This window comes from Diabrotica undecimpunctata, chromosome 9, assembly GCF_040954645.1.
Source record: "Diabrotica undecimpunctata isolate CICGRU chromosome 9, icDiaUnde3, whole genome shotgun sequence".
Taxonomy (NCBI): domain Eukaryota; kingdom Metazoa; phylum Arthropoda; class Insecta; order Coleoptera; family Chrysomelidae; genus Diabrotica; species Diabrotica undecimpunctata.
This window is the reverse complement of record NC_092811.1, coordinates 37,718,317-37,743,595: the sequence shown is the minus strand read 5'-3', so window position 1 is coordinate 37,743,595 and position 25,279 is coordinate 37,718,317. Positions and strand designations below refer to the sequence as shown.

Here is a 25,279-nt window from a genome sequence, read left to right as displayed (position 1 = left end):
TTTACATCTGGGTAAATTTGCTGTTATAACCATGCATTTTGTCTTTTTTGGGGAAATTAACATGTTCAATTTTCTGGCGGTTATATTAAATTGTGCAACAAACGTTGTCAATAATCTTCACTTGGAGAGAGCAGTATTGCGTCGCCTGCATAGCAGGTTATTTTAAGTTGTTTTTCTCCCATTTGGTATCATTTTTTACTTCTTACTTTTTTATTATTTCATCCATAATCAGGTTAAACAGTAAAGGACCCAGAGAATCTCCCTGTCTTAACCCATTGCCAGCTTCAATAGGGTCAGTCAGTTCTTCTTCTACTTTTACTTTTATTGTGTTGTTTTGGTACATATTTTTTATTGTTTTGGTTATTCCTAAAGGTATCTCTCCTGCGTACAATAAGTGGATAACGTCCTATAATTTGAGCCAGTCAAATGCCTCTTAAGGTCCTAGAAACAGATATGCCGGTTTGTTGTATTCTAATGATTTCTCTTGCTTTTGCTTCATTATAGATATAGCGTTGGTGCATGATCTTCTCGACCTGAAACCTTGTTTTTCTGTTAGTGTTATAATTTTATTCAGTTTATTTGTTATCACTTTGGTTGTTAATTTTAGTGTTGTGTTTAATAAATTAATGCCTCTGTAATTTTTCGGGTCCGATTTGTCTCCATTTTTGAAAAGAGGTCTTAGGATGCCTAATCTCCATTCTTGAGGAATTCTGTTTTGTTTTATTATTTTCTGGATTAGTTTTAGTAGTTGTTTTGCCAGATCTGGTCCTTCATACTTTAGGAGTTCGTTCGGTATTTTGTCCTCTCCTGGTGATTTTTGGTTTAATTTCGTTAATGCTTCTTTTACATCTTCCTCCTCAATATTTATTTCTTTGTTTGCAGTCACCTCTGGTGTTGGTGGTTCATTATCATCACTTTTAGCAAATAGGGATCGAAAGTAGTCTGTCCATGTTTCCTTCTGAATGTGTTTCGTTTTTATTAGTTCGTTCATCTCTTTTCTTTGTCCTCTGATCATTCTCCATATTTCTTTTTGTGTTCCGTAGAAGTCGTGTTCCATCTGTTTTGAGAAGCTCTGTCAGTGTTCCCTTTTTATTTGTCTAACTTAAGTATTCGTTTCATTGCTGATTCGTTTATAGTGAGTATATGGCTCTCTGTCTTTACATGCTGTTAATCTACGTTTGAATTCTTTTCTGCATCTGTTTATCTTCTGGTAGAATTTTCGCGAATCTTTTCTACTGTGGTGGTTATTAATATCTTTTAGAGCGTTTTCGTATGGCTCTTTCTTTTTCCTTCTAAACGTCCTTTTTTCTTCTCGTCTAAGATATCATAGTCTTCCAGGTTTGATCTCGTTCTGCGCTGCGGAAGTCTCTTATATGCTTCATTTTTCTGTTAGTTAATGGATCTACATTCTTCGTCAAACCAATCTTCGTTTATTTTAGCCTGGTTAGGTTTTAAAAAGCCTTTAGCCGCTGTATGGATAGCTTCCTTGCATTTGGTTCTAATATTTTATTCCCAGCAATATTCTCTGATATTCTTTTTCTGTATAAGTATGTCGTGGATTCCGTATTTCTTCGACTCTGATTTATCTACTACAAACAAGGATGGAGATATCAGAGATTGTGAAGTAGAACGCATGGTTTAAACATCGATGGCTTCGTTCTCTCCGGTACCGATACCCCTGCTGAACAGGTTTAATATTTTTGAAGATGTATTCTTGCTGCTGTCGAAGATTTCCAAGTTGGCAGTATTGAATAAATATTCTTTTTGGCATCTCCCGATTGGTTTTATTTGATCAATTGAGTCTATATTTATTTCCACAAGGTTGCTAAATGGCTCTCGCTTGAACTTCGTTTGGAACTTTTACTGATTAAGAGATAAGTCCTTCCGTTATTTGTAAGGTTTTTTTACCTTATTTTTTTTTCACTCTGTTGGATTTGCTCTTCTTCCCTTTTTTCTTCGTATCTTGATTATTTAACATTTCATTCGGCACCATTCTAACATCTCCCTCAGGAACTCCATCTTCAGTTGTACTGTGTTTTCCACCTCTCATCTCCATAGGAATCACTCGTTGAGGAATGTTATGAACCATCAAAATCCGGATCTGCGTTCGAGTCATCAACATCCTCTGCCGAGAGAGCTTCATCTTCTGAATCAAATACGTCCTTTTTTCTAGTTTTCGTGATTTTTCGTAATTTCATTTTCATTTCATGTCCAATACAAGAATTCTGTTAAGTTTTCCACAATGTACGATGAGGGATTTGGATATCAATTGAACTCCTTTGTTCTTTGTTTGAACTATCCTTTCTTATACTTCCAATACTTCTCTCTTGTAGTCTCTCAAGTAACAATTTTTTTCAATTAGGTTTACACGTTTAGTTTTATTTTCTATTATGTCCTCATGCGATTGTTCCTTTGAGATTTTGGAGAATTCGTTTATTTCAGTTTTATTCTGATTTTCAATTTTAATTTCAATTTTTATTTCAATATTCCTTTTCAATTTTATCATTCTGGGGATTTTCTGTTTCAGTGGTGTAGGTTTCATAGTATCCAATTTTGTTTTCAATTTCATTAGTATCATGTTTGATTGTTTTTTACATTCTGATTCTTTTGATTTTTTTTCTTTTTTTGACATTTTGATTCTTTAATAACCGTATTAGTTATGTCATTAGTACATGGTTCTGTACAATTTTTTTCGATTTTATGTTTATTCATAATGTGAGCATTATTTTTATGCTTGGTGCTTTCTTTGTTTTCCCTTTTTGGATTAGCTAATTCAAATGGCAGGAGGACAGCATTCATTAATTTTCCTGCTCTCGTAGTCGTAATTGGTCTAAAAAAAAAAACAAAATTAGGTATTACAACTCAGAATTAATGCATACAGATCAGCGAGAATAGTGACATAACTCTAAATAGAGCAATTCAATTCCTGTTTAATGAAAAATGATTTATTTATTTATAAACGAATGACGACACTTCTTGACTTCGAAGATACATATAATTAAATATTAACTTCATTAACATTAAAGAATAATGTACTTTTTCGAGTTGTGTCGGTTTTCTTCACAAACTGTTAAGAAGCGCCTCGGGCGAAATCAGGTGAGTCACTGTTCCTGCTTGATGTAGTGTAAAACCGTCTGAGCAGGTAACAACACGTCTGCTTTTTAAGCGCAGGTTTTGCACCTAGAAAAAAGACACTTTTCTACCGTGAAGAACAGAATCTTACGCATTCCACTATAGTACTAACTAAAAAGCGTGTTTTTTTAGTTGTGACGTTCTTTTAGACGTTTTGAAAGCCAAATAATCTTTTATTTGGTTTTCTTGGTAAGTTCTCCTAAGCTGGCTTACTATGTTGAAGGTTCGCCTGTGAGGACTGTGGTGTCGTTAACACCTATTTGAGACAGAGACAGAATCCGCGGCCGTGGTTGCCTATCTGCTCGTTCTCTTTTATATTTTAATTTATAGACTCAGAAGAGTTAGTCATTTCTGAGTCCTCTTATTCTTGCGAGTTAGGACAAAATGCTGTCAGGCATGGCAGTGCGTTATATAAATCGAGACTGTTACCCAGAGTTTGCCAGCTCTGTGGGACATGGCTTAGACAACACTTTCCCTCTGCACCATGGATCCCCTGGATGAGAGGGCTTTGCACCTAGGGATTGGAAAGCGTAGTAGTTGAACCACAAATTTTTATCTATGATAAGCAGTGCTAATAATGTGCACGTACCCGCCCTCTGTGTGTCATGTTTAAACAATAAATCCACAGTTAATGCCAACTACAGCCCCTATATCATGATCTTAGGTGATTCGCGTATTGGGATGAGAAATTACCCACCCAGTCTGTCCTATGCGGACTACTGCAAAGTACTCGAAAGGCACTGGGTTGTAATTCTAAGAAGGTAACTGGCGCTGTTTTGTCAGTTTAATGATAATTATTAGGCACACTAGTAAGATAACAAAATCTCACCTTGCTTTAATTTGTCAAATATTTATTTCGTTTTTTAAATATCTAATCGTAGTTTTGGCTGAAACAAAAGGTATTGAGAGATAAGTAGATAATTCTAATATGATATAATAGTTAGAGTGCCCGTCCTTTCCTCGACAGGTAATACCATTTTTACTCGAGAATGTTAACTTGGTTTAACTCAAAGACAAAAATCACGAAATTGATAAGAATTCCTTGATTGCGTATTTCGTATCAGATTGTAAATAAGATTAGGTACTTCTGTCCAAATTGAGTACACTTAAACTCATAACCAATTAGCTTAAATTATTGCACTCGTAGTTAGTACAAACTCATCACCGTAATAAACCCTGCGATTTTGAAATAGACTCAGAGAAATCTTCAAACTTATCACCCCGCGGCTGGTAAAGACCATAAAATTTTTGCAAACCGCTAAGGTTTGATAATTTGAAACAATAATTCAAGTCCCAATGCAAATAAAATAACGAAGATGGTGGCAAAAACACGCAGTGTCGTTATATCTGTCGTCTTCAGAAATTATAACAATTTAGAACTTTTCCAATGTTATTACGTGAGAGCTTACATATTGTTTTTCCATTTTAAGTATCGACAATAGTTCTATAAGCTCACTAATAAATGAACAAAAAAAAAGTTTTTAAAAAATCTTCATTTGCGTACTCATGCCCTTACAAACGGGGGAAGTATAAAAGCCCAAATAAAAGACATGGTAGGCGTTTAAAAGAAACCAATCTTTATTGAAAAAAACCAAACGTAAGATACAAAACGTTAATTACTATTTAAATGGGAATAAGCCACAATTAAAGGTTAAAGTAAGTTTATTGACGTTTCAATTTTCACTTCGGAAATCGTTCTCAAAATACAAACAAATATTTGTATTTTTATCTTTTCCCTATTTTTTAGAAGGGAATAATGTCTGAAGGTGAAATTACTGACTGTTCTGACATAAAATCTATGTCCGGAAAAATATTTTTGTCCAGTGGGTAGATTCCTGTAGACCGAAAGTCCTGTCTTGCTATATCTACAGTAGCAGTTTTTGCAAATGAGAGAACCTGTTCTGGATGGGAACTGATCCAGCTGTCAGCGACGCTCTCCTAATAAGCAGTTAATAGTTTGAAAAATGCCTGATCGAGTGGCTGGGTCTTAAGGCTGCTATGTGCTGGCAGACTTAATAAATGGATGAAATTATCTTTTGCAAATCTTACTGCTTAAAGACTTGTGTCTGATACATGATTATCTAGAATCAGAAGAACGGGGTTCTCCTCTGTTGGACTTGTATGTTTTTTAAAATACTCCAGGTACTTGATAAACGTGGGAGCATTCATGGAACCGCTATCAGTAATAGCCATGTGCCGGCAGTGGTCCCGTCTTTGATTAGAAGATTCATCCGTTTCCGAGCAAATAAGAAAAATGGAGGGACATGGTGACCAGTTGCACTCATATAGCAAACAGCCGTAATTATTTGTCCTTGCTCGGCAGCTACAGATTTTGCTACGTCTCTCTTTCCAACTGAGGCAACATGCTTGGGCAGAGGGTTTGGGATTGTCTGGGGAATGCCCGTTTCATCGACGTTATAGATACGATTGGGAGATAACTTATATTTTTTTATAGTGTTCTCCAAAATTTTAAAATACTGAGCTAGTTGCACTCTATTGAAGCCCATGGTTCTAGCAATACTTGTTTTTTGTGGAACTCGTAAAGATAGTCGGTTCCATTTCATGAAAGATCTAGTGAAGTCCCGACCATTCAACTGATTTACAGACGAAAATGGATGCTCAGTACGGTTTCTTACACAATAAGAGCAATTTAAAAACGCAATGACTTCAGCGTCATTCCATAAAATCGTTTGTCGACTTCTTTCCAATACTGAACTATTTCATTTTCTTCGATCTTGGTTAGAACTGCTTTAAATCTGACAAAAGACTGGACACCATTTAATTTTTTCAACCTTTGCCGTAGTCTTGCTTCATGAAATCCCACAGCTTTTGCTATCTGACGTATAGAAACGCCATTATTAAAAGTTCACGAGATTCGCACAAAATAACTTCTGTCAAAGGCTTGAGCTCTGATTTTCTTTTGCAGTTTCTGTCTTCGACAACACTGTCAAAACAAGCTGTTGAGCTTTTAAGGACCTAACTCAATCGAAAACTCTTAACATAATACCCCACAATCAAGCCAAGAAAAAAACCGAATAAACTAATTCAACGAAAAATGTCAATATGTTATGCCAATATTGCAGTGTATTTGTAAACAACGCCTTGAATCAGCTTTAAACTTGGAACAACACATATGGCACAATGTTGCCAAACGTTTGTACCTAAAATCGGTTCAAACTGGATATTAGCGGCAAATTTAAATGAGGTGCATTCTTTTAAACTTATATTTTAAAAATTTAAATGAGGTATAATCTGAAACAGCAGATGTTCACAAATATTTTGATTAAAAAGTAGACTATCAAAAACTTTTGTACCTGATTTTTCAGATCTCAAATCTGTTTAGATTGGCGGATCCGACTAAAGGCTTGGACACATATATCATACAGCCTTTCGATCCTACTCCGATCATACATAGCTCGGCGGTTAGGTACCTTTCTATATCCATGTAAGGGTGGACAATTGGAAGCTGTTATATAGGGGACATATTCGTATTCAGCAAAAAATTTACATAAGATAGAATAGTTTTTAACTGCCCACCCTGCCATGTATACAGAGAAGGAAAAAATGTATAATCGGAAGGCTGTATGGTAGGTGAGTCCAAGCTTTAATAGGGCGCTCACCGGGAGACACCCGATATAATTAATAATATATATCAGTTAAATTTTAAAGCAATTTTCTTAAAATTATTTCTGAATTTCATCGATTACGTGAGCAAGAAGTGTAACAGCTAACAGGCAATCTTCCGCATTAGAAACCAGCACCTTAAGGCAAAAATGCTGGTGATGGGTTTACCTATCTACGGTGATGAGTTTACGGGTCTCCAAAAGATGCCGGTGATCAGTTTGCTATATCTCGGAGGGTCTAATTATTTTATGGGCTTTAAAGTGATGAGTTCGTACACGTCCTCGAATTTTTTTTTGTATCAGCTATTAAAATTATATTGTCACCGTTTGGCACGTATTGACATCCTGCAACGATTGATAAACCTTGATTTGGAGATGCTGTCTTTCTGTGTAGACGACAGAAAGATGAAAACACGGTATGAAATTTGATCCTCTCATAAATTAAACAAAAAAAAATTGTTGCATATCGTATGAAGAGTTAAGTTTCTTCAGAAGTTTTCTTTACACAACCCTATATTGTGTTAGCAGTTTTTCAACTTGATTCAGGTTGAATGAACAGACCGTTGATTAAATTGGAGTAACAAAAAAGTGGATGCAGTATTTTTTGCTATGTTTATTATGTGTATAATATGATTTATATTATTTTTTTGTTTAAACATTTTGCGTCATCTTCCAATAAATATTTCTAAAATATTTTTACTTTTCATTGTATATATTTACTTGAAAATTCAGAAAATCGCATTTTTAACTGACAAATCAAACCTTCCGCTACCGGTTTCTATCAAGTCCGTAGTAACACTTATTGTTGTATAATATTGTTACCTACTCATTCCCATTACACAGTCTGTTCCCATTCAAGGGTTATATGATTGTCAGAATGAAGAAGGCGCACACTAAATAATTAATACAGCGGAAATTCCGGTCACAAGTTCGAAACGTACGTGTCTCTTTAGAGCGAGTCATCTGTCTCTTTCTCTCCACTCCTATACCTCTGTCCTTCTCTCTCGCCGTACCCGCATGACCGAAAACTAGTAATTCGACGAATAACGAAACTACCGAAAGTTTTGTGGGGTCATCTTCAGCGAGAACGCTAGAGTTGGCTGTAACGAAAACGGTCCGTCGGTATTTATTTCGAGGATTGTAAGACAATGTTAATAAAAAATTGTAATGTTTTTTCAAATGACTGGGAAACAAAATATTTTCTTCTTTATTATATAGTCTTCTAAAATCTTACTTCTTTTTTGGTACTAGCCTCTAACATTGTGTACATAGTTTAATTTTTTTTACATGAATTAGGAGTCGGCATTATATTGATAAAAGAAGTGGCAAAATCTGTTGACAACTTCATCCCAATCTCTGCAAGAGTGATGCTCATACAACTGAAAGCAAGACAGATCGACATCAATATAATTCAAGTGTATGCACCTACAACAGAAGGAACAGAGGAAGAGGTAGAAGAACTATACCATAACATTAATAAAGTCGTGAAAAGGTTGAAAAAGCAATACCTAACAATTGTCATGGGTGACTTCAACGCCAAAGTTGAGGCCGGCAAAACATCATCTGCAGTTGGACCATTTGGACTAGGAAACCGGAACGATCGGGGAGATACATTGGAGATTTTTGCGGAAGCAAATCAAATGAACACCTGGTTTAAGCTACATCCAAGGAAATTGTACACCTGGAAATCTCCACAGGATTCTGTAGGAAGGATTGTAAGAAATTAGATTGATTACATGCTAGTAAATACGAGGTATAGGAACAGCTGTACATTTGTCAAAACATACCCGGGTGCAGACATAAATTCTGGTCATGTACCGGTTGTAGGTAATTTCAAAGTTAGAATGAAGAAGGTTACAAGCAAGTCGATGAAGAAGTATGATGTTAGAAAACTGAAACATCCCAATGTTCGACTGAAGGTGAGTGAAAACCTCAATACCAAGGTGCTAAAATGCAGAAATACAGGAACTAAAGGGTTGCTAAAGCTAAAGATAGTCTGACCATCATACAAGAAACAGTGAGAGAAATAAAAGAACAACAGAAGAAAGATACAGAGAAACGGAAATTGTGGATGACCGATGAAATACTTGAACTTATGGATCCGGGAAAAAAAACAAAGAAAATCTCCAAGAATATAAGAGAATACATACCATCGTCAGAAGAAAGATAAGAAAAGCCAAAGAGAAACAAAAAACAGAACAATGTCAAGAAACAGAGGAGTATCAGAGTCGATATGATAAGTTCAATGTTTATCGAAAGGTGAAAGAAATAGCTGGAAAGTGCCTAAAACACAACAGCGGAAAAATATCAGATGATGAAGGCAATCTTGCAATAACCAAAGAAGTTAAAAAGAAAGTATGGGAAGAAAACTTGAAGAAACTTTTCCACGACCTTAGAACAATACATGAACCCACCATTGAAGAAAATTCACGTCCCGAAATCCTACCAGAGGAAATAACGGCAGCCGTCAGACAAATGAAGGATGGAAAAGCACAGGGACTTGATGAAACTTCTGCAGAACTGCTGAAGCTATTAGATGTAGAACAAATAAAAATAATAACTGAAATATTTAATGAAATATACAAGGCAGGAAAAATACCAGTATAGTGGCTCAAATCGGAGTTCGTACCATTGCCAAAAAAAACCAAAAGCAAAAGTTTGTGAAGACTATAGGACCATAAGCCTAATGAGCCATATGCTGAAGCTTTTTTTCAGCAGATTAAATTCATCCACGAAATATTTTACCGGAAATGCGAGGAATAAATTGCGCCCAATCAGCTCAATGAGAGATGCCAGCTATGATGTTTTTGCATGCCTGATTGACTACAAGAAGGCTTTCGATAGAGTCAGGCATGAACAAATGATGGAAGTGCTGAAGAGAACAGGGATTGACGGAAGAGACCTAAAAATAATAGCTAACCTGTATTGGAGTCAATCAGCGGTGCTCCGAATAGATGGAGAATATACGGATCAGGTCAAAATATTAAGGGGAGTGAGACAGGGGCGCATAATTTCACCACTGATATTCAATCTGTACTCGGAGCACATTTTTGAAGATTCTGATGAAGATTTTGATGAAGGCATCTCAATAAATATTACAACAAATAAAAAGAAGGAAGATCTTAAATAAATCTAACAAAAGGGGAACCGACGAATATAGAGAACTTAATAGGCAGATTAGAAAAGGAATCAGACAACAAAAAAGAAAAGAAAACGAAAAATTAATAACAACAACTATTGAAAAAAATAAGAGTATGAAATGCCTCAGACCGACACTAGGAAGACGTCAGATGATATCATTAATGGGAAAAGACGAAAATGAAATCACAACTAGAGAAAACACACTGACACGAATAGAAGAATTTTACACAGAACTTTACAGAACACATCAACAAGATGATGAGATGAGACCAGCACGGAAATTAATAAAAAATGTTGGATCAGAAATAATGCCAAAAGTAACAATTTCAGAGGTAACTACAGCATTGGACAACATGAAGAGAAATAAAGCTGCAGGAGAAGATAGTATTACCACAGATATGATATTAGAAGGAGGTAAGGAACTAATTGCAATTGTAACTAAGCTTGTGGACAGTTGTCTACATCAGGACAAAGTCCCTAAGAGCTGGAACAACTCTAAAGTAATTTTATTACACAAGAAAGGTGATAGTCGAAAATTGGAAAACTACAGACCCATCAGCCTACTGTCACAGCTGTTTAAAATACTCACCAAAGTCATAACTACTCGACTAACAAGGAAATTAAACGAATACCAACCATATGAACAGGCAGGTTTTAGAAAAGGCTATTCAACTTCCGATCACCTGTTAACCACAAAAATATTAATAGAAAAATGTAACGAATACAAATTTCCAGTTTTCCTAGCATTTGTAGACTACGAAAAAGCTTTCGATACCATAGAACACACGGCCGTAATAAACGCAATGCAAAATTGTAGAATAGACAGCAGATATATTAATAAAAGAAACTATGAACCAAGCTACAGCTACATACTACCTAAATGAAAATGAACACACGAACCCTGTACCATTAAACAGGGGAGTCAAACAGGGAGATACTTTATCACCCAAACTGTTCACCTTAGTTTTGGAGGACGTTTTTAAAAACCTAAATTGGAAATATAAGGGAATAAACATCAATGGCCGCTACCTCAGTAACCTACGATTTGCAGATGACATAATCCTGATAGCTACTGACCTACAAGAAATGCAAACCATGCTTTTAGAACTAAATACCGAATCTTCTAAAATAGGACTGAAAATGAATTTAAACAAAACAAAAGTCATGCACTCCGAAGACACCGTGACAATAATAAACGATAAAGTTATAGAAAAAGTTGAAGAATATATATACTTAGGACAAAAAATAATACTAAATAGGGAAATTCAAACTGAAGAAATAAAAAGAAGAAGAAAGTTAGCTTGGGCAGCATTCGGTAAACTGAACTATATACTCAGAAATCAACAAATTCAATTACATCTTAGATCTAAAGTTTTTGATGCATGCATTATTCCGATATTAACTTATGCGGCACAAACATGGACAATCACAAAAAAGAATATGAATATACTTAGAGTCAGTCAACACGCGATGGAAAGAGCACTGCTAGGTATATCACTTAAGGACAAGAAAACAAACAGATGGATAAGACAGAAAACCAAAGTCACCGATGTGGTGCAAAAATCATTAAAGTTGAAATGGGAATACGCTGGACATGTAGCTAGGAGCGATCTAAACAAATGGCACAGATCAATTTTAACCTGGAGACCACACCAACACAAAAGACCCAGAGGCAGACCTCCTATGAGATGGACAGATGATCTGAAAAGGACTGCCGGTAAAAATTGGCTACAAGTAGCGTACAATAAAAAACAATGGAAAGGAAGACTTAAAGAGGCTTATGTTCAGATGTGGACGTGAATGGCTAAACGAAGAAGAAGAAGATCTCAATAAATGGAGTCAAACTCAATAACCTATGGTATGCAGATGATACAATAGTGTTTTCCAATACCGTAGAAGGGATGCAAATTGAATGAACAAAATAACGGAAATAAGTAGAACATAGGACTGGATATAAACATCAGCAAAACCAAGCTAGTGATCAGCAAGGAAAACATAACTGGAGCAAATCTGTATGTAAACCAAATGACAATTGAACGTGTCTCACAATACTACTTACTACTTGGGAACTATAATCAATGAGTCGCGGGTCAATACCCAAGACATTAAATGTCGCATCAGAAGTTATTGTTCTTTTATTGCAGGTATCTGAATCCCAACAGAGGATTAAATATGATAATATCATCATGGATCATAATATTATGAAGGATGTATGTCCTAACCTCGCTTAGCGTGATGGATATATTCTTGAACATATTTGAAATACCTTCATGAACGTAACGTCGCATCTCGAGCCGTAACTATTGTAGGGGGTCATCTTCAGCGAGGATGGAACTGCACGCTTCGACGAACAAGTCTCCTACAACGATGACATTTTGAAAGGGACACTCATGATGTTGAGCGCTCGCTCGGTCGGTCGAAAGCCACTCTTGAGATATCTGTTAATGAATATTATCTTAATGCGGCCTTGTTGGAGGGCATGAAGATAGCAGGTTGATTTTCATGGTACAGAGGGTACGTCGAGGTCATTTTCATATGTTTATCTTAAATGTGTACACGTCTAAGTATTTAATATTTTACTCTGTGTCCGTAAAATAGGGTATACCTGTATTATGTCCTAAACCAAAAATATTTTCAAACTAAAAAGCTCACACTCGTCGATTTCTAATTTTAATTTTTATACATTTTACATACTACATCCATACAAGTAAGGTCATCGTGCTTTGTCTTTGTTCTTTTTAGGAACAGTTGAGACCCAACGAAAATCATCTTGTAATTGGAAGAGACATGATTTTTGATTTCTCTTATATTTTGTGCAATTTATTTTGTTCATGGTGCCCAAGAAAGTCAATTCTTTGTGTAAGAGATTTTCAGCCAACGGGTTGCTACTGTCATAATTATGAGTTATATGATAGAATTGTTTCATAGTTTAAAGTTTAGCATATAAAAAGTTATTGTGTCATAAAAGTCTAAACCTAATAACGTATTCTATAGGATTATTAGTGATATACTACACAAAACCGTAGCGTTCTCTGAAAAAATTTTTGACAAGTCTCAAATATGTTTAAGGTTTGTCCAGCGTTTTCACTTATTCTGTGTACCCAAATCGTCAACTCTCAGAGCTCAGAACAAAAAACGGACTGATGAGACTTATAAAATAACTTCCTTTCTGTCAATATCCACACTTTTACTAAACGTAACGCAAAAAATGAATATAGAATACAAACAAATGCTTCGATTTTGTTTATTCCAATCGACGTTTTTAAGGCGCAATTATTGCAGAGAAATCTTTTGACAAAAGCCAATTTGAAAAGCAAGACTTAAATTTTGTTTTTATTGTCGTTCGAAAAGACACCAAAGAGTTTTTCTTCGAAGTTTGTTTTAAAACACAAAATAAACCTTGTTCTTCTTCCTGTCCCTTTTAGTCTTACCCAACACCCACCGCAACATTTTTATTTCAGCTACCTCATAACTTCTTTTTCTGAATTCTCTTGACAGACCAAACCAGTCTTCACACTCTTGTATATCTTTCTTTTCCCTCTTTTCCCAGATTTTTCGATCATTGAGTACCTACCTCGCTTCAGTTAAATCACTCAGCCTGAATACTTTTGGGCAATTTCTCGCAGCGGCGGCTCGTGGGCTAAAAAAGTGGTGAAGATGAGGAAAGCTTGCCGGAGCCAAAAGGAGTTTTGGTACCACCTACTTCACGCCCAAATCTCATTAAAAATTCGTTAAAAAAATGTATAGAGTTTAGGGCCTTAATAACTTGAAAACAGTTTTTTAGGGCACTTATACTAGATACGATTCGTTCTGCTTGCCTGGGGTATTTTAGTTCTGAACCTAGACATTTCATTGAGGGTTTTTTGGTGCTTAAAACACCACGCCTGCTAAAACGGGTTGGTGAGTTTCGATTCAGCCGCCCACTCTGAGTCAGGTGCTGATTGCAGCCGACCACTCTGAATCAGACGCAAATGTTTAAAATACTGGTTGGTCGACCATGTAAAAGAACATCCCTTTTATCTTCATTTTTCCAATGCCTAAACGGAGTCTCTAATATATTACACACCAAGTCATTAATCTAGCCACCATTTAATATAGTCTTCTGCAGGTCATTATTCAGGGTAGAGTCGATGGCAAAAAGGGAATAGGTAGAAAGTGGAAATCATGGCTGCGAAATATTCGAGACTGGACAAACATGACTGTAGACGAATTATTCCACGTTGCAAAAGACGGAGAAACTTTTAGAAATGTGGTCGCCAACCTCCGTTAATGGAGACGGCATAGGAAGAAGAAGAAGAAGTCATTATTTGGATTCATGTTTGTCTAAAATTATTTTTGTCCAAACGAAATCCACGAGAACTCTTTATATCCGAAATCCGAAACAAACCACAGAGAAATGTATTAATAAAGTGCACTAAACAAATAAAATTAATACTGTGACTAAACTAAACTAATAAATACTATACTATACACTATACTATATAAAAAATATTTATATAATAGACTAAATTTCAAAATATTGTCGCTGAGAGAAATTTCCGAAAAATAGGAATACCAAATACACATCCAACAGTGGGTGAAGACGGATAATATATTTTTAGACGGAACTGCACTCACCAGTTTTCTCAGCTATCACTAAGGATAGGCTGACGTCACGTTGCCATGGCAACCGTGAACGCTTATGCAGATGGATTTCTAATTTCAAAAATGATATTCACTCATCTATTCCTGAATTCTACACGGCTAGTGACACAGGTCAGGACTTAACCGTCAAGTACGTACCGCTAATAAAGCTAGTTGTGTTTTTTAATTTTTAGATTAATTAAAAGAGAATAAATAAAATTGATTTCAGAATTTAGATATAATAATGTTGCTTTCATTGTTTATTTATTTGTCTCAATTTAATTATATTTTTTTGGTGAACCTCACCTTCACCTACTTCACCTGTCCGGCCGCCGCTGATTTCTCGATCCAATATCACATTTTCCATTATGTAGGAGCAAAGGTATTTAAATTCTCCTACTGTTCCTAGTTTTTCTCCAAGCAGTTCTATGTCCCCGACCATTCCTGCTCTACCCAACCACATATACTCCGTTTTCGACCTGCTAACCTAACCCGTTCATCTTCAATAGTCCTTCTCCACCTCTCCAATTTCTGATTTAACATTTCTTTGCTCTTCTCCACTAACACGATATCATCTGCAGAGAGCATTGACCAAGGAGCTCCTTCTCTTACCTTCTCTGTCAGTACATCCATAACAAGATTAACAAGAATTAAAACCTTATACAGGATGACATTTGAAATAGGTGAATTAAAAATTCACACAGAACGGAGTTTAAAAATGCTACAGTCTTAACATAACGATACTAAATTTAGAAATAGTGTTCAGACGGTAAACAGTGCTTTCTATAGAAATAAAAAATATTTGAAGATAAAAAAATAATTCGGAGTCCAAAGTTCCAAGTCTATAATAATAATGCCAATAGTAAAGTATACTTCAGAAATAAGCACCATTTTAGTAAAAGAAGAGGAAGGGATAACAAGTTTTTCGTGAGTAATGACTGGGAAAGTAGATGGATGAAGCACGAAATAAAAGAATTGATGAAAAAAGAAAACTTAATCAAGGTAATGCGTCTTTTACGCATTTCCTGGCTTCAAAATTTGCGAAAGTGGTATAACACGACTACCACTGAACTGTTCCGCGCTGCAATAAGCAAAGTGAAGATAGCCGTGATGATCGCCAACGTCCGGAACGGATAGGCACTTTAAGAAGAAGAATCAAGGTAATAAAATCGCAAAGAATGAGATGGCATGGGCACCTATTAAGAAACGGATCAGCTCTTTCAAGATGATAACATATTAAAAAAACAGGTAAAAGACTAAGGGGCAGACCGATGTTAAGATGGAGGGAAAAGGACATGGGGATAAGAGATACACCAATGAAAGTATTACAAAATAAAACTCAGAATGGATTTTTTACACGATTACAAACTCTTTTTATATGGAAATATCCAGAATTCAAGGAATTTTCAAGTAAAAACAGGCTAGCTGGTATGATGATGATACATTAATTATTGTGTTTTTTTTGTCATTTTAATACGAAGTACAAGGTAGACTTTACGTACTGACAAAATTAAAAAACCGTATTTCGTGTTTTCCTTAAAACTTTAACTTCAAGTTCAAAACATATGTGTTATATAATTTATATCCAAACTAATTATTTGTTTCTTTTTCTTACAGAAAAGGCTGGATTTCAACCTCCATATGGAGGCTTAGATAACGGAATGGTAAGTTTGACATATTTTAGAGTTTTAACAATATAATCGTTATATTTACTAACATATATGAAGAATTATGATAGTGCAAGTATAATTATTGATTGACAAAAGCCTATATTAAGTATTAACTCTGTCCCTATGTCAAATAAGCCAAAGCTTTACATACAAAGAGTTGAATAAATTGCTTAAATACAAGTCTTAAATAACTAAAAAAGATAAGTTACGCTATAAAAGAAAGATAATGGTCCAAACAAAGTAATACCACATTATATGAACACTGATCGACATTGGAGCCTGCCCAAAAATATCCTACGAATATAAATATAATACTCTAAAAAAATACCATACACGTGCTTTACATGCTTTACATGCTTTACAAAATAAAAAGATTAGTTATGCATAAATAGTTATTTAAATGGTGCTACTTATCTTCAGAAAGCTGTTTGATGGAACTTATATGAATGTGAGTGGTTTTTACGTGATGTTGAATACACTGGAAAGAACTGAAGTCCAGGAAAGAACTACGTTACAAAACGAAGCAGCCAGTATCAGTTTGAGTATTCTTTGAAATCCTGGTTTGTTTTTGCGTTTGCGAATAGATTGCAGAATATATGAAAATTTATAATTATCAAATTGAGAAGTAGAACAAGGGCAAGAATATTTATATAGAATAAAAAATGATAAATTACTACATCATATACTTGTCAAATTCGAAAACTACGTAAGTATAGGTTAGGTTTAAATAAAAATTGAAATATAAGAACTTATATGCAAAGAAGAATAAAAAACTTAAAAATATTTATCAAAAAAGATCAACGAATATTTACCAAGGTTGGTTTGAATTACAACAGAAAATAAAATATTTAAATCAAAAACAGTCAGTAAAATAGGAGAAAAGGCAACCCTACTTTCTTATGTTTACCAGAATTTATACAGTGCTTTTCAGATAAAACTATGTACCTTAAATAAGCACCTTCTCACCTCCATTTATTGTTTTTTAAATTACTTCCCCCTTTATTTATTTTATATTTGGATTCTCGTTTTTTGGCGAGATTTCAAAAATGTATAATACATTGGGTTTGAAGTGATTAGTTTATGAGATAGACAATTTTTCTGTATGATGGAGGGAACCAATATATATAAATATAGAATATAAATTTTTAATAATTTAATTTCTTTTTAATATTTAATCGTACTATTTGGACAAAAAGAGTGTTAGAAATAGCAGAGATGAAAACATTTTGAAAAATTGATGGTAAGACACTATGGGACAGAGCTAGAAGTACATATATACGACTTGGATCAAGGTGGAGAACATCAAGGACTGGATAAGAAATAAAAGAGTAGAATGGAATGATCATATAAGCTGAATGACAACACATATAGTAGTAAAGGGGGCAAGAGACAATTCTCCAATAGGAAGACGATCAGTAGGAAAATCAAGAAAACGATGGAACGGCATCCTACTGGAGATACATGGAAAAACAGATATCCAAGTAATGTATACTTAAAAATAAAAAGAAGAAGAAGAAGACTATTCTTTAGAAGTTTTATCAAAGGTTTTCGATATTTGGACATTCATTTTAATCGGTTAATAATCAATGACTTTTGTTATAACTTTGTATATTGCAAAAAACGCGAAAATCACCGAAAAATGTTAAAAACACAAAAAATGCCGAAAAACCTGAAAAACATCGAAAAACGCTAAAACCACGAAAAATGCTGAAAAACGCGAAAAACACAAAAAATGCCGAAAAACGCGAAAAACACCGGAAAACGCTAAAAACTCAAAAAATGCCGAAAAATTCGTAACACAAAAATTAACAAAAAACAACGAAAAACGCTAAAAACATGAGAAATGTTAAAAAACGCGAAAAACACCGAAAAATGCTAAAAACACGAAAAATGCTAAAAACACGAAAAATGCTGAAAACGCGAAAAACACGAAAAATGCTGAAAAACACGAAAAATGCCGGAAAAAAAATTTATACATGTGCATTTTGATCTCCGAAATATTTACATTTTGCAAAAAGAATCGAAATTGTAGGTTTATACTCCAAAAATAATAATTATGCAAGAACTGCTGCTAGAACTTTTAATGAAACACACCGGCCGGGACTCTTAAATAAAGAAGCAATCTAAGTAGCCGTTTTAGGGCTGAGCAATCACAGTCACTGTCAACAATAAGCAGAGCATACTGTGGTTCACCTTCTACATCCTTCCGAATCCTCCATAAATTTAAGTTCCATCCATACAAAATTACATTGGTACAAGAATTAAATGAAGAAGATTTTGATCATCGTCTCGAATTTTGCGAATTAATGACATAATACATCATTAACAATCCACAATTATTGTTAAGCAATATTTGCTTTTCGGATGAATGCTATTTTCTTTAAAAGTCTTGGTGAATAGACATAATTTACGATACTGAGCTGAGAGTCATCCACATATTGTGCGTGAATTTCACACACAGCATCCTTAAAGGTTAAACGTATGGTGTGATATCCTAGGTGATCACATTATCGACTCTTCTTTATCATTGGAAACTTAAATAGTGCATCGTATCTTGAGTTACTTAGGCAAATGGTTGATCGTATTAGTACAATAGTAGAAAATGATGATAACTTCTGAATGAAAATGATTCTGAAGATTTGGTTGTATTTCAACATGATGAAGCTCCTTGGATAGCTAGAAGAGGACAGATGATGAATTGGCCACCTAGGTCACCGGATTTAGCACCCTGGACTTCTTATTTAAAAACAAAAATTTATGCTTCTCTACCAGAATCTCTGGATGATTTACGACAAAGAATAGAGGATGAATGTCGACAATTAAATGCAGACGTGTTGCGCAATAATAGAGAATTTCAAAATTGATTGTACTATTGTATGGAAGTGAATGGCAGTCATTTTGAACAATTATTGTAAACATTTTTAGTAGTGAAATGTTTGTAATAAAATTGTTAAAAAAATATATTTTTTTTCAATCCAGTTTTCTTGCTTTGTATTTATTTTTCTCATAAACTAATAACATTTTTGAAATCAGTACAAAGCGGAGAATCCAAATACACTCAGATGCAAAAAAACGGAACGGAGAAAATTTTGGTCAAATTCAAGTATTTCAATTTTTTTTATTTTTAGCCCTATTTTGATGATTTTTTACCACGCTGTGTTTATAAATTTATATTTATAAACATAGTGTGCATGCACCAAACATTTGATTTTTTTATCCTAACTTGAAACATCCTGTGGAATAATTCCGTTTGCAAATTTTCGTAAATCCTTATTTTTCGCCGGCAACCATGTCTCCTAAGCATTGTGTTTTTTGTGTCATATCAAAATATGCTTTGGTTCATTTTTTAGAGCCAAATGAATTTGCGACCCACAATTTAAGACTTTTTTAATTATGATTCTTTTGGAGTTATATTGTAATACGACGAGGTGGCTTTGGTGACTTGTTATCATTATGTCATATTGAAGCTTACATTTTGTTTACCTATGATTGATCATGGTTCTTAGTGTCGAAGATTATGCGAAAGCTGTTGCTCTGGTTGAAGATCCAAGGGCGAAATTATGAATATGTGGCCAGAGTACTACACACTTATCGCTCTACCATCCAAAGGGTAGTGGAACGTTTTATACGAACTGGAACAAACAAGCGTAAAGCGGGAAGTGGCAGGAAGGGCAAAACTGCTGCTTTGGATGATCATTTTATACGAGTCAACGCTTTGCGGGATCGTTATTTAATAGCGGTGCAAACAAGAAATCAGCTTCAAGATGTTCGAGGCAACAATGTAAGTGTATTTACAGTCGAGGATTACATGAATTCGGTTTGCACAGACCTGCAACTGGGCCCAAAGTACTTCCTAGACTACAATTTTCCAGAGAACACTTACATTGGAATTTAGGACAATGGAGTAATGTTCTTTTTACGGATGAGTCGAAATACTGTCTTCACTCATTAGATGGGAGAGAACTAGTGTAGCGTCGAACTGGAGAGAGATTTGCGGAGTGCGCTTTCAGTCCCCGCGTTAACCATGGAGGGAGTTCGGTGATGGTATGGGCAGGAATATCCAGAGAGGCGCACACTGAGTTCGTATTTATTGAGGGTTCGTTGACTGTATACCTGCATATTGAGGAAATTTTAACGAATCACGTAGTACCCTTTTCTCAATATATCGGCGATGATTTTCTATTAATGTGCAAGATAATGCGCGACTCCACTCAGCAATGTGTGTCACGCAATATTTAGAGGAAGTTGGTATTAATAAAATGAACTGGCCAGCGTGTTCGTCAGATCTGAACCCATTAGTGCACGTTTATGACATGCTTGGTAGAAATATTAGAGGTCGCGAAGTCGCATCAGTCTCAATTAACGAACTTCGCTTGGTTCTAAAAGAGTAATGGTAAAACATCCAGCAAGATGATATTCGCAACCTCATAGACAGCATGAGCCGACGTGTACAGGCAGTTATAGTGGCTAGGGAAGGCAATACAAGTACATATTAAGTTATTTTTTAGTACTTTTTCTTTGTTATTTGCGTACTTAGGTTAAGTTATATTAAGTTGTTTTTTTTTGTTTTGTCATTATTATCATTTTTCATTAAAACCAAGATCATGTCATTGCTTTTAATCATTATTTAAATACAGTGCTTCTGTAGAAAAAAAACTAAGATGTAAAAAAAGTTTTTTTTCATCTTACCATCTTATCTTATCTTATCTTATCTTAATGTGAGTATATCACATTAAAAAGGTGGAAGTAATTTAAAAAAAATTAAGGGGTGCCTTTTCCAGCAAGCTTAAATATGACATAACGTCTCTCCCATTAAATATTAATTAACGTGTTTTATAATAATAATAGACTGAGCAAGTCGGCAGTTTCCAATGTCAACAAGATCTCTCAACTAATTTCTTCTATCTAGCTCGTTATTTTACTTTACCCTCTCTCTCACCTCCATACAAAAGAATAGAGACAGGAAAAACGTTTAAAAGAAAAAAAAAAGAGAAAAAAAGAAAGATGGACCCTTCACTTTGTCTGATTTTCACTTCATTTTCGTGTTGTTCTGTTTGTGATTGGTTTATTTTTCTTTGGTGTGTTTCTGTTTGTCTTGTTTTGTTGGGTGTTGGCTCTGGATCGCTGTGTTATGTCTCACTAATGGTTTGCATCGGCGGATGTTGTTCCTGCGGAGGAGGTAGATGTCCAGGGTGGTCGGAGGTGAAAGGGTTTGAGCTAAAACGGTTCTTTTCAGAAATTGTTACCATATTAAATTAATTAGTGATACGAATGAGTGAGTTTACATACAAAATAAGATATAAAATGTAATGAGTCGCGGTGAATTGTGGCTGTTACCTCTCTAGAGACGCTTTGCCTGATGAAACACACAGTCAATTTATATTTTAAGTATATGTCAGACGTGGAGAAGACATCCCTTGCTGACAAGCTGTCAACAGTTTAACCAATCAGCTGCTTGAAGGTTTCAATTGGTTCCGTACAAGCATCTAGGTTTTATTTTTGTTCCAAAGTGTAAAACTTGTTTGTCTGGAAAATCAGACAATGCCCCTATGTAGATTGGTTCTTTGTAATTATGTTATGTACTAGAGTTTTTGAAACAGTTATTTAGAAATTATTATATTTAGAGTTATTAGATAAAAAAATTTAATAATAAATTATATTTTTTTATCTAATATTAAATATTTAAGTATTAGATAAAAAAAAAATATGATAAGATACAGGAAAATCAAAAGTTTTATATATCTTTCGTTTTAAAATAATATTTTGTAAAAACATTTTGGATAAAATAAACAAAATCCATAGCTGCCACATAAAAAAATATTAAAATTAAATTTTTCGTCATTTTTTGGTCACATTATACTCTGGTTTGATTTTATAGCGATCTCATTTATTTGTTTAGATCGTTTTGTGGCGATATATTAAATCACTTTAATACCAATTTATTTATATTACGAGGGCAAGGTGAAAAGTTATTTATGTAGAGCTTAAATGGCACTGCTACAACTAGGATAAATTACTATTGGTACACTTATTTTAAAAGAAAATACCAAATGTGAATTTCATTAGATAAATAGTTTGATATGTACAGCTGTTTAAAGGCAGTTGGTGTATTTTTTTGCCAAATGAATACCTGAAATATTGTTCCGTAGGAAAAAGCCGTATTGGATGATTTATCGACAATAGGAAAGGTATGGAACATGGTAGAAGGGTTTTAGGACATAATAATCTTCGGCATGCCATCTAACACTCTATTTAGATCAACCGTCAACAGGTTTTTCTGGAGATTGTAAAAATCCATAGAGAATAGGCACTGGAAGATCACAAAGATGTGAGGCATTTACTTTTTTAACAATATTTTTGCTCTGATTTACGAAAAAGTTTGTATTTTCCTCAGCACTTTGATACTATGAACGAAATGTGGTTCCATAACTTTTCAAACGGTTTAGAATGCAATAACCAGTCAAAGCAATGAATAAATTTAAAAAACTTCCACTCACTGGAAATATCATCGTTCTGTGATAATAACATGAATATACAGAAGGATACATGATAGTATCCCGCTTGATAAATTATGGGAGGCACTGGGGAAAACAAATATAAATATAGAATTGATTGAAGCAGTAAAAACGTTGTACTACCAACAAACAACAAGAATTAAAACAGGAAATCTGATAACACCGGGATTCAAAGTGACTAAAGGACTAAGACAAGGATGCTGTATATCCCCGACATTATTCAAAATATACCTCGAAGCAGCACTCAACAAATGGAAGAAAAAATGTACGAATATGGGCATACCACTAATAGACTTAACTTTGTACACTCTGTGCTTTGCGGATGACCAGATCATCATCGCACAGGACTCTGAAGACCTTAGTTACATGATGCGAAAACTATTAGAAGAGTTTACAGAGTGGGGTTTGGAAGTGAATATGGAAAAAACTGAGTACATGAGTATCGGAGGAGATCAACATAACCTTCTCGTAGAGGAAAATCAAGAGATCAAACTATGTGATGACTACAAATGCCTAGGAGTAAAGATCACTCAGGACGGAAAATTAGATGCAGCCATTAAGGAACGAAATACACAGGGAAGGAAAGGCATAGCCTTACTGAACAGCGTACTGTGGGGTAAAAACATCTCTAAAGAAAATAAAAGAAGAATATACAACACCATAATAAAAAGTATCACAACATATGGATGCGAAGTGTGGCCCCTAAAAGACAGAACAGAGAAAATGCTTAAAGCAACAGAAATGGACTTCTGGCGCCGTTCGGCGGGAATCTCCAGACGCGACAGAATAACAAACGAGAGAGTCCGAGAAATCATGGGGGTTACACATAATATTGTTGATGACATCAAAACGACACAACTCAGAATGCCGGAGAATAGAATACCAAGACAAATTCTTGAATGGCAACCAAGAGGTATGCGAAGATCAGGAAGGCCTAGAAGAAGTTGGAGAGAAGGAGTTGATAAAGAAATCAGAGAAAGAGACCTGGAGGACGATCTATGGAACGATAGAATGAGATGGAGATTGGAAATCGGAAGACGTCGAAGAACGTTGTAAACCGACATTATATATATATATATATATATATATATATATATATATATATATATATATATATATATATATATACACAGAAGGATACTTCAGATACAGAGTATCACTAACTTATTTTTCGTGTCGTTATCACTTCTTTAAATTTCATCGTCGGCTACCCTCACTCGTTTTACTCTAGTCGGAATACAAAGTACTCTTTGTTTACAACACTCCTGTTTAAAGAATTGTCAATAATTTGGTTTGCTGAAAATGTTGTTAAAAATTTTGACTTTTCTTATAAAAGCTTGGTTACTTTCAATCCGTAATGTTGTTAATAACGTAGCAGTGATTAAAAAAAATGGGCTACGTTGGCTCCTAAGGGTCGTAGGACATTTTTTTTCCTAAAAGTTGTGGTTTTTAACCAACTTTTCGAATATCTTTTGGCATTTAATTTGAACTCAATTCTACAGAGTTATTGTAAATGTTTATAAACTTAAAAAGTGCTCAGTTAACTATTTCCCACTGGCATTGCGATTTTCAACGTGGTCGCTCTAGTCTCAGCGAGGAATCCAGGCCAGGTCCACCCAAAACAGCAGGCACACAGCAAAACATTGATGCGGTTCGTCAGATAATTAATGATCACCGCCGTGTAACATACCGGGAGATAGAGGCATCTTTGGGCATTTCAAACACCTCGATCCAAAAGATCCTACTTGAGGAACTCGATGTTACGAAGTTAGTAACTTGTTGGATCCCTCATTTGCTTACATAAAAGCAAAAAGCGGTTCACGTCAATGGGTGCCAAAAAACATTGGCGATCCAAAAGTGATTCATTCTCGAAGTGTGTCAAAGAAAATGGTCGCGACTTTTGTGTCCAAATCTGGTCATATGGCAACAATTGCTTTAGAAGATCGAAGAACGGTATATAACCATTTGTTTACCAGAAGTTGCGGACATTCTACATCAGGACAATGCAAGTGCTCACACTGCTCAAAAGACAATAAAGTTTTTGGAGCTTCAAAACATTGAATTGTTAAACCATCCACCGTATAGCCCCGACCTAAGTCCCAACGACTTCTTCACGTTTCCAGATATCAAGAATTCAATGCGTGGTTAGCGATTTCAGTCACCAGAAGAAACCGTCGATGCCTTTAAAACAGCGATTTTGCAGGTGACAACTGACGACTAGAATAACTGTTTTACCAATTGGTTTGAAGGTATGCAAAAGTGTATCGGTCTTGGTGGGACATCTTTTGAAAAGCAATTAAGTACTTTAAGTCTATATAGTTTTTGTCTTTATAGCTATATGTAAAACTAAAAAGACAACCTTCGTACCCGGTGTTTGCGGCTTGGGTTACTCACTCCACATCCCTATTGGTCCGTATAAGTGTTTACGATTAAAAAACTAGAATATAAATAGTTATAAATAAAAACGTTTTTACTAACAACCGTTATATTCATTATTTGACAATTAATTATCTAAACAGATTATTTTAAAAGAAACGTGGTCTACCTATTTTCATTTTATAAAATAAATGTCTCA

At 34.9% G+C, this 25,279-nt stretch overlaps 1 protein-coding gene across 10 annotated transcripts in view; it reads left to right on the top strand.

Annotated features, from left to right (window-relative positions):
* da (transcription factor daughterless) overlaps positions 1-25,279 on the top strand; it is a 333,346-nt gene that overhangs the window by 43,924 nt on the left and 264,143 nt on the right. For all 10 annotated transcript variants that reach the window (XM_072543231.1, XM_072543227.1, XM_072543230.1 and 7 more), the window contains exon 2: positions 16,137-16,183. In XM_072543231.1, the coding sequence (XP_072399332.1) occupies positions 16,137-16,183 (47 nt within the window). The remainder of the gene's footprint in view (positions 1-16,136; positions 16,184-25,279) is intronic.